General features: G+C 34.0%; 1 protein-coding gene across 1 annotated transcript in view; it reads right to left on the bottom strand.

The window, feature by feature from the left end:
• The window catches only part of MYO3A (myosin IIIA), a gene marked incomplete at both ends in the record, with an annotated part of 170,671 nt that overhangs the window by 157,967 nt on the left and 982 nt on the right, over positions 1-11,722 (bottom strand). The window contains 2 exons of the mRNA XM_008587797.1: positions 1,224-1,369; positions 8,897-8,973. Of these exons, the coding sequence (XP_008586019.1) occupies positions 1,224-1,369; positions 8,897-8,973 (223 nt within the window). The remainder of the gene's footprint in view (positions 1-1,223; positions 1,370-8,896; positions 8,974-11,722) is intronic.

The following is an 11,722-nucleotide window of genomic DNA, read 5'->3' as shown; positions in this document are numbered from 1 at the left end:
AAGATGATACAGTTTCCAGAATAACTTTGCACATTGTGTATTACCTAGGTACAATATATATACATATATCAGTAGGGGCATCATTCTTCCATGTGGCATCATTACAAAGAGTAATAACATTAGGTTAAATATGGTGGCTTAAACCACAATTAAAATGGCCTGGGAAGTACAGTGCTTCATCTTATATATTGAATGACAACGGGGTGAAAAAAACAGATTTTTTTTCTGTTTTCCTCCAATTTAATACAATGTTTTAGACTTGGTATAGAGAAGGTTTTCCTTTCTTTTCTGTAACCTTGTTTCTCCAATTACCAATTAAGCAGCGTATTTTACAAACAGTAAGACCTGATATAACACTGAATTGTTATATAAAGGGTGATATATATCTAAGGTATCATAATACAGAACATATTGATAGGACACAAAATTCAAAGGTAAGGTTAAAAACAAATTCAAATGTTTTGGTCTTATAATAATTTAATTACATGCCAAATCTTCCAAGTGGATTCACTTGGAAATGAAAACACACATTGGTATTATTTCTTTAGGACCAGAACAATATCTCCCACCGCCACCCCCTGGGGTTTGTACATATGATTCTCTGTTTTATAGGCATTGGGACCACAAAATTTGTTTAATGGAGAGTGTAGTAACAAACTGTAATATACCACCCTACCACCATGCCCTGGGTCCCTGTCATCACAGATTTGTGTATGCATTATTTCTCTAAATTTATTGCTTTTTATTAACATATTCAAAATATTAACATACTTTAAAATATTATTATTTTATCAATGCATTTTATTTTTAATTTTCTTAATAATATTATTAAAGTTCTGAACAAAGAGAAATCTTAGCAAGTAGTAAAAAATTACTAGATTAGTAGGTGAACCAAAGCAAATCACTGTTGCACTGACTATAGACAGGGGTGCTTCACTGACTCATTGGGGAGTGGGTAAAAAGTGGGAGGAACTGCTGTACTCTGAGAGCCGATCTGAACAAAAGAAAGAAAGATACATCGATTATCAAGAGAAAGCTCCTTTACTTAGACCAGTGAAATGCAACTACTGAATAAATAGTGTCTTGGGAGGAGCAGAATAATACTCCAGGCCATTATGCTCCCAATTTGTGGGAATATATCAGAATATTTCCATGATGAGCACTCAATGGCTGGAGGAAGAAAAATGGGCTGCAGATACTGGACCCACTGTTAGTTGCCTGACCTTGGTATTTTGAAGAGTGCTCTCATTGGATGTAGATCAGCTAGCGGAGGATCGCCATCACCCAGCTCAATGGCTGTGATGCCCAGGGACCAAGTGTCACATCTGGCATCATAAGTGGTATCTAGTTGCTGTTCACAGGCAATCACCTAGTAGAAAACAACAACAAGAAAGGCAAAGTTTGTCAACTTCACAGTAAAAAAACCCAAATAATCCAATTAAAACATGGGCAAAAGAGCTGAATAGACATTTTTTCAAAGGAAGATGTAAGAATGGCCAACAGGTACATGAAAAAATGCTCAACATCACTAATCATCAGGCAAAGGCAAATTAAAACCACACTGAGATATCACCTCCCCCCAGGTAAACTGGCTATTATCAAGAAGACTGAGAAAAACAAATACTGGTGAGGATGTGGAGAAAAGAGAACTCTTTTACTCTGTTGAAGGGACTGTAAATTAGTGCAGCCATTATGGGAAACAGTATGGAGGTTTCTCAAACAACTACAGATCCAGCAATCCCACTACTGGGTAGGTATCCAAAGAAATGGAAATCATCATGTTGAAGGGATACTTGCACTCCCATGTTTATTGCAGCTTTACTTACAATAGGCAAGATATACGGAACCAACCTAAATGTCCATCAACAGATGACTGGATAAAGAAAATGTGGTATACATACACAATGGAATATAATATAAATGGTATTTATACTACTCAGCAATAAAAAAAGAATGAAATTCTGCCATTTGTAGCAACATGGATGAACTTGAAGAAAATAAGCTAAATAAACCAGGCACAGAGAGAGAAATACCACGTTCTCACTCATAATTCAGAGCTAAGAAAGACAGACCCCAATAAAATGTTGTATTTTCAGGAGAGAACAAACCTATAGTTACTAGAGGTGAGAAAGGGGGAGAGGGAGAGGGGTACAGGGTTAGGGAGTAATTCGGTGAGGGACACAAAAAGTGATTACAATTTGTAATGATGAACATGCTAATACCATTGATTTGATCATCACATACTGTACAAATACTGAGAGTCAACTCTGTACCCCATAAATACGTACAATCAAAAATAAATAATTTTTTTTTAAATGAAAAAAAAGGTAAAGTTTGTGACTTTAACGAGCATGCAGCAAAATGTTTAGAACAAAGTGTCAGCATTTAAACCGGTGAAGTTTGATAGCTACAAGTAAAGACAAAGGTGGAAACTTAGGAAAAGCATAAAAGGCCAAATTATTATTAGTAGTAGTATTTTTATTCTGAGAACAGGGAAGAAGCCTATGAAAAGGAGTATTTTTCAAAACGTGAAACAAAAAGAGGAAAGAAACAATGTCCCAAATGGGATCAAAGGCACAGCTAAAGACTGTGCAGTGGTAGTCATTCAATAAACGTTTGATGAGGGAATGGAGACATTCACCTGGGCAAAGATAGAGAACACATTTTTTAAGAATTAAAAGCAAAGGAAGTAAAGAAAAATTAGCTTAAGGGCAGTTCATTTAGATGGCCTTGATCTTTACTGGCAGCTAGAAGGCAAGGGTATCCAAGGGAGGAATGAGACAATTTTGAAGACATACAAAAAGGTTTAAGTGATTAATAAAAGAAAAGTTAACTGAATAAAAAAAATAAACATTGCTGAAGATTTACCAACAGATTATCTGGGGCCACGTGAGACTGTAAAAGTTCAACCAGGTTTAAATACATGTCACTAATTAAAGGATGTAATTGAGAGACAAGAATAAAGGAGGATTTGTTTTTGCAGTATTATATAGAAAAATTTTTACATTAATTACTTCCCAGTTTATTTCTAAATGTGTAAACACAAATACAAATTGACCATGAAAGTTGTTAGCATCAGTGATCACAAAAAGGAAATTCAACTTTACATTTTAAGAACTATTTTTTTATATTTAAAAATTTTATGTTTTGTGAGTGACAACCCACAAAAAAATAAAAAATAATTTGGGGATGATGGAAGATTAGAATTGTATCATTTAACAATAATAAAATGTAGTATGTAAGTGAAATGTAAAATGGTGTGTAAAGTGAAAGAAGCCTAAGGTCTTATCTGGAACAATATTTCATCTTTCTGACTCCACTTACTATTAGACAATACACTATAAAAAGCCCTGTGTTGGCACACTGGAGTTTAGTTGGTAATATTTACACACATGTCATCCAGGAAAAGTGACTCCTTCTTAAATAAATCTTTATTCATACCAGATACTAATAACAATGACAGGAAATAGTTTAAGAATAAACTTTACCAGCATGATTAAAAAATAAAAGGAAGGCAATGATAACTATGCCAGAGAAGAGGCAAGAAGACGGAATAGAAGAGATAGAAGCAAATGTGTTCTATTGGTAACATTCTGGTTTTGAGTTGTGTGGCAAGTTCATGGGCAAATACACAAAACAGCCATGAACCAATCTATTTCTAAGCACCTGAAGGCCAATAATAAATACATACATAAATATAGCTAAAATCTATATATGTGTATATACATGTATATAGAGAGAAAGACAGATAAAGAGACAGAGAGAGAGAAAATATAGTTTCCCAAACTAGAGTCAGTATGTTGGGGACAGCATCTTACACAGTGCTTCTCAAACTTCCCTACCAAAATATTTTTAATATCACAGGAGAGTGAAAAGCCAAAATCAGAGAGCACAGCCTGAAGTACTAGGAACAACCATAAGAGTCTTGGAAAAAGCAGAATAATACTCCAGGCCATTTTTTTACATTACAGTTTTTCACATTAAAAATTCATGTGGCAAATATTAGTATTATTCAAATAGCCCAAAAGCAGAAACAACCCAAATGTCCATGAACTGATGAATGGATAAGCTAATGTGGTATATACATAAAATAGACTATTATTCAGTCATGAAAAGGAGTTGACTATTGATATATGTTACAACATGATAAACCTTGAAAACATTACACTCAGTTAAAGAAGCCAGTTCAAGGGCCACATATTGTATGATTCCATTTATGTGAAATGTCCAGAATAGGCAAATCCATTGATACAGAAAATAGATTAAGGTTGCTTAGGGCAGGGGAGTTTGGCAGGAGATGGGAAGTGACTATTAAGGAGTACGGAGTTTCTTTTAGGGGGAATAAAAATGTTCTAAAATTCGCTGTGGTGATGGTTGCACAACCCTGTGAATATACACTAAATATAATAATGTACACGTTAAATGAATGAATTGTATGGTATCTAAATTATATCTCTATAGAACTGTTTAAAATGTAAAAATACATAATATGTACTTTTTTCATTCTGTTGTCTGCCTTGGCATAAAAATGATGTTTTTGTCCCACTATTTTTTTTTTTTTTGGTAAAATTATTGCTTCAGGATAATGCATTATTTTATGGCTTCACACGTGTGGTCCGGGAACATCTATCTCCCAGTAGTCTCAGATGAATTTATGTCCCAGTTTGCCTGGTACATTTTTGGCTTATGCCTTTTGTCCTAGAATCTTTCTAAACACCACCCCTCTTTCACTCTCCAAGGTGTCCTGATTTGTATGATAAATTGTATAGTCACCTACCAAGTCACTATTTCTTCCTTTGACACCTTCATCTTGGTACACATGTACTCCAGTGTGGGAAGACTGGTGTTAGGTAACTAACAATCACTACCTTTGATGCAGAATGAATGCAGGTATGTATGTATATATTCATTCATTCATTTATTTATTTGGCAACTGGCTGGTATGGAGATCCGAACTCTTGACCTTGATATTACCAACACCATGCTCTATCTAATGACATAGATTTTAATCAAAGAATATCAAAACAAGAATTTCACTTTCAACTGATTATACATTTGAACAAGTTTGCCTTTGAGGCCCTAAAAACACTGAAATACATCTATGCCTTTATGGTGAATACATTAGTTTACCTTATTGTTTTCTAATTCTTAGAAATTTGTCATTAATAACACAGAGGTGGTATATATATGGGATATCTTGATTAACTAGAAAATCTGTTATTCAAAATATGTTCTTCAAGACTAGAAAGTACTTATTACAGAGAAATGAATATGACATGCTTGAAAATACATTTATATGACAGCTTGAAAAAACTGCAGTGAGCCTTTTTTCTTTTCTATAATATCCATCAGTTTATTAAGTAGGAAAGAACTTTCAAGCCTTATTTGTGCTACCATAGGTTTATTAATAATAAATAATGACTTGAAAAATGTCTAGTAATTGCATATTAATGAGTGTTTTTACTAAATAGTAAACAAATATAGCAATGGCTTTGTTACTATAAATTAACATTTAAAAAAATGAAGCTAAAGTATAAATTATATAATAATATAATTATATGATATGTTCATTATTATATTATTAATATAGGCAAACAAAATGCAATGATTGGTATTACAATCACACTATTATCAACTTCTCATTTTTGTAAATTTTTTGTAAGTTTTAAAAACACTAGCAATACACCAAAACAAACTCTAAAGAAACTCTCATTTGAGATTCTTATTCAGTTTTGCTTTTGCTTATATGAATATACTTCCTACTTTTATTCTACGATGTACTCCCTGTTAAAAAATTTTTATAAACCATTGAACTTTTTAAAAAGTTTCCTATAACAATGTTTCCTCTGTCCATATTTTATTTTGTTTACATTTTAGCTTTCTTTTGCAAGTAATAATTGAATTAGTATTCAAGTAGAAACAGTACACGAGGATATAATCCTCAAACAAATTTAATTATAAGGTTTTGCAATATTAATATAGTATTTGAATTAGTTCTCCTCCTTTCATTCCCTAGAAAATTGTAGATAAATAGCAGAGCTTTTCCAAATGGTTGCAGAGAGAGTTTTCAAAACTAAGTGTTCTTTATTGACAAACATAATTTAAAAGATTAAAGGCATTAATAGTGACTATGGGGAGAAGATGTTACTCTCAAAAACTTTTTCCCTCAACTATTTTAGCAGTTTATCTAGAACTTCCCAAAAGTAATAGTGAAAAGAATCTACTAAATCTGAACATAGCCCTCAGGTGGAGTGACTCAATATGCAAAGCTGTCATAGAGGTTAATGTGCCTGAATCTGATCTACCAAAGGGTGAGGGTTCTCATCATATTTCTATTGTGGTTTAACAACAGGATGTAAAGTCTTTGCCCAAATCTGAACATAGCCCTCAGGTGGAGTGACTCAATATGCAAAGCTGTCATAGAGGTTAATGCGCCTGAATCTGATCTACCAAAGGGTGAGGGTTCTCATCATATTTCTATTGTGGTTTACAACAGGATGTAAAGTCTTTGCCTAGTAATTCTACCCCACAAATACGTATAATCAAATTTTTTTCAATAAAAAAATGAAACGGAATGTAAATATCATTAATATAGATACATGCTAAACAACTAAAAGTAAATTTTATAAAATATAAAAGATGTAAGTAGTTTCTCTTTATCTCATCTGATTCACTCACTCAATCTTTCATTTATTCATGTATTCATTTGTTGAGCACCTCCCACGTTCCTCCTTACACATCAAAACATCTCACATTAAATAACAAAACTGACATTTTCTTCTAGTATATTCCAAAATATTTATGGAGATAAAGCACACGTAAAAAGGAAAGTCAGAAAGGATCAAATATTTGTCTCCCTCAAAACACTATCCATTGAATCTGTAGATCGCTTTGGTTAGTATAGACATTTTCACAATGTTGATCCTCCCAGTCCAAGAGCATGGAATGTCTTTTCCATCTTTTTGAGTTTTCTTTAATTTCTTTCTGTAGTGGTTTGTAGTTCTCATTGTAGAGATATTTCACCTCCTTGGTTAAATTGATTCCTAGGTATTATATTTTTTCTTGACTGTTGAAAATGGGCTTACTTTCTTGATTTCTCTGTTAACTCATTATTGGAGAATATAAATACAACTGATTTGGGAGCATTGATTTTTATATCCTGCAGCATTACTGAAATTATTAATGAGCTCTAGGAGCAAAGCAATCTATAGTTCAATGCAATCCCCATCAAAATAAGAATGACATTCTTCACAGAAACAGAGAAAACAATCTCAACATTCATATGGAACAACAGAAGACCTTGAATAGCCAAAGCAATCCTGAGTAAAAAAAAATAAAGCTAGAAGTATAACACTACCTGACTTCAAATTATACTACAAAGTTATAGTAACCAAAACAGCATGGTACTGGCATAAAAATAGACACTCAGACCAGTATAGCAGAATAGAGAACCCAGAAATCACCCCTCAGGCATACAGCCATCTGATATTTGACAAAGGCAACAAAAACATACATTGGGGAAAAGACTGCCTCTTCAATAAGTGGTGCTGGAAAAATTGGTTATCCATATGCAGAAGAATGAAACTTGACCTGCACCTCTCACCACATACTAAAATCAACTCAAAATGGATTAAAGACTTAGGTATAGGATCTGAAACTGTAAGATTACTAAAGGGCAATATAGGTGAGAGACTTCAGAACGAAGTCTTGGCACAGACTTTATGAACACAAGCCTAAAAGCACAGACAACAAAAGAAAAAATAAACAAATGGTACTATATCAAACTAAAAAGCTTCTGTATAGCAAAAGAAACAATCAACAGAGGGAAATGACAACCTACAGAGAGGGAGAAAATTTCTGCTGACTATGCATCTGACAAGGGATTAATATCCATAATATACAAGGAACTCAAGCATTTACACAGTAAAAAAAAACAATAAACCAATTAAAAAATGGGCAAAGAGCTGAATAGACATTTTTCAAAGGAAGACATACAAATAGCCAACAGGCACATGAAAAAATGCTCAATATCATTAGTCATCAGGGAAATGCAAATTAAAAACACATTGAAATATCACCTCACCCCAGTTAGACTGGCTATAATCAAAAAGACAGAGAATAATAAATGCTGGCAAGAATGTGAAGAGAAGAGAACACTCCTACACTGTTAGTGGGACTGTAAATTAGTAGAACCACTATGGAAAACAGTATGGAGATTTCTCCAACAACTACAGATAGATCTTCTGAATGACCCAGCAAGCCCACTTCTGGGTATATACCTAAAGGAATGGAAATCATCATGTCAAAGGGATACCTGCACTTCCATGTTCATCACAGCTCTGCTCACAATAGCTAAGACATGGAACCAACCTAAATTTCCATTGATGGATGACTGGATAAGGAAATGTGGTATATATCCACCATGGAATACTACTCTGCCATAGAAAAAGAATGAAATTCTGCCATTCACAGCGACATGGATGAGGTTGGAGAAACTTATGTTGAGTGAAATAAGCAAAGCACAGAGGGATAAATACTGCATGTACTCATTCATAAGAGGGAGCTAAGAGAAAGAAGGAAGAAAGAAAGACCACAGTGGTGTGTTGGACTTGCAGAGGGAGAGAGCATACCTAGGGATACAAAGTAGAGTGGGGGAAAGTGGGATGGGGAGGGAGATCAGGGATAATTGGGTGGGGGACATGGGGTATAATCACAATTTGTATAATGGGCATGCTGCCAGTGTGGATCTGGTCATCACATCTTGGGCACAAGTGGTGACAACCAGCTTTGTACCCCATGAATATTCATGACCAATAAAACAAAAGAATTTCTAATTGCTAAGAAAAACCAAACCAAACCAAAACAAAACAAGACCCCCAAAAAACTTCTCTCCAACCTCAGGAGCCATCCAAAATGGTGTTCCTACGGATGTGTTCCGATGGTGCCGGGTGTTGGTGAGCTGTGCAGACACACCTGGAAGAAAGAGGTAAGATTTCTTGCATTAATTATTCATGTAAAGAAATTCCAACTGTTGTAAATATTTTCCTATAAGCCAACATTAAAATTCTATTTCCTCAAAGCTTCTACTGGACTTGAATGTCACCTTAAGGGGTCCTAGATGAATTTCTGCATAACCAAAATACAGAACGGTCTTCCTATTTTTTATTGCTTATATCCAAATCCTACCCTTCCCTAAAGCCCCATTTCAGGTCTTAGTTCTCCCATGCTGACTTTCATTCTGCTCCCAATCATACTAATTTCTATATCTTTGGATCTTCTACATTTTAAACTATTTGTCTGTATTACATATTTTGGCATGTAATTGTTATTTAAATGGTGTGCTTCCTACCCTCCTTCTCCCTTCCCCTACCCATAACAAATTCTGGTAAATTTGGGAATGTTTTTATATGATGTTATACACATAACAGGCAACCCGTGTATAGGCATAAAATTATTTTCCATCAATCAACCTTAGATGAATCTGATCTGACTGTAAGTCAGTTTCAAATTAACTACATCTATGTAAACCAACACCATTAATAGAATTAATAGAGATTACAAACCGAAGGGCTACAGTCCTTCTACCTTCATCCTCTACCTCTACTCTAACTCAGCACCATTATTAATAGAAGTAATAGAGATTACAAACTGAAGGGCTACAATGAAGAGGTATAATCAAATATTTCAGTCATGGCATTCTGTTAAATCTACCTGGTCAGACATAATCATAACTGACACTCAAGAGAATTTGGAGTAAGATCTCCTTGTTTTCACACTCCTGCTCCTCGTGCAAGGGGGTCTGGTTACCTCTGAGTGTACAGTATTCCTGTCCTTGACCTGCTCTGGACTTAATAGGTTATACCCAAATCATGGGCTTTCACTTTCTGATTTCCCTGATTTGAAAACTACCTCCTTGTTGTCAAATTAGTTTTAGGCTCTGGCTGCTTATTTTATAAACCAAGTAGAGAAAAAGCACTAAAGATTTTTTTGATTCCTCCAAGATGGCATTTGACTTTTACCATGAAATTCAAAGACTAGATTTGGCTGAATGGGAATTTCAATGGTAGAAATATACTTGGACAGAGGGGTGGGGAGTGTGTTTTGGTTGCACATTAACTGCATCCCTTAATGACCTACTCTATATATTCATAAATCCTGTACTAAACAGAATTTAAATCTATGGCCTTTGAATTCTGCCTTTAAAAAAGTTTATTATTTGATAGCAAAAGTCCTCACTAAATCATTTTGCTAATTGCAAAGAGATTATCTAATCTATGCTTGAACATTTTTCCTTAAATATTTTCATACAGGCTATCTGAAGAAAGGGAATCAAATCAGCACTTAATATCACTTTTCTCCCAAATACATCCTCTACCTCTACTACAGGCATTTTACATTTCAGAAAAATTAAGTTTAAATCTAAACATTTTATCTAGTCTTTTCCTGTGAATTAAAAGCAGAGTAGTTAAACTTGGATTTTATTTATATAAATAGAAAAAGAAAATGAATTTTAAAAGCAAATTTAATTTAAAATTGGTTCTAAATTTCCTAAAATTTATTAAGGGTCTCCAATTATTTATATTAAATAATTATAATTATATTTGTCCCTTGGTGAATATTTTTGTTTCAATTTCTAAAAGATAGTTTAAGAATTCAAATGTCATTTAACGGAAATGTAAAGGGGGGAAAAGCCACAACCACATAAAAATCAAGTTTTGTTCCTAGCAGGAAAGTGACACTTTAGATTAATAACCCAACACTTTTTTCTCTTTCTGGTTTCTGGATATGAAGAAAAAACTACATCACCAGAATTGGCATTTTTCAGCAAGTATTCATGTCTTAGTGTAGGAATTTATAGATATGGATGGAAAGGACCGTCCCTGCACAATCCATAGGAAATACACATGGACCGGGGCTTATAAAAGATTTTTAGTGGTGTGGCATGTGACCCAAGGTATGCCATCAGGTTTTTTTTCTTGGAAATGTGAATCTTGAGTGGAGACATTTGGGGAGGGAAGGTTAACTAGAGCTAAGTCAACCAGTAGCAGGGCCCTAAGAGTTAGTCCCCGTGACTTTAATCCTGAGTTTTAGGGCTGCCATAGCTCTGCTCTTGGGAGGCCAGATGGCCCAGCTTTTCTATTGATTTTGTGAGCCAGCTAGTGTTGTTTTCAGTATCCTTGCCTAAGTTGCTCAAAGTTAGTTTCTACTGCTTAAAACCAAAGAACCCTGACTAACATGAAACCCCAATGATTTTAAATCTTATTTTACATATTTGGTAGTAAATTACTTGGGGTAATAGCCAGTAATAAGTTTACAAAGTCTAAGAGTCATTAGACCTTATACTAATGTGAGATTACATCACATTTATATATTTATACTAACATAATATTAAGAATTTTCTAAGGCAAATGGTTGGCCTCCAAGCTTTTTAATCAAACATCCCAAAGAATAAGAAACTCTTGAGCAAGCCTACTGTATACAGATATAGAGATAGACTATTCTCTATATATTTGCTGGCATATTAAAATATACATTATGAAATATATAAATGATAAATAAAGATAATTTTAAAGTATGAGATTAAAATAATAACTGTAGTAGAGATATGAGTATTTCTTCCTTAACTCCAATAATGTTTTGCACATACCGTGTGTATTAGTCTGTTTCTGTTGCTTATAACAAAATACCTGGAACTGGGTAATTTCTTTTTTTTTTTTTTTTT

Source organism: Galeopterus variegatus, unplaced genomic scaffold (assembly GCF_000696425.1).
Source record: "Galeopterus variegatus unplaced genomic scaffold, G_variegatus-3.0.2 Scaffold4545, whole genome shotgun sequence".
NCBI classification, from domain to species: Eukaryota; Metazoa; Chordata; class Mammalia; order Dermoptera; family Cynocephalidae; genus Galeopterus; species Galeopterus variegatus.
This window is presented reverse-complemented; position numbering and strand designations above follow the sequence as displayed.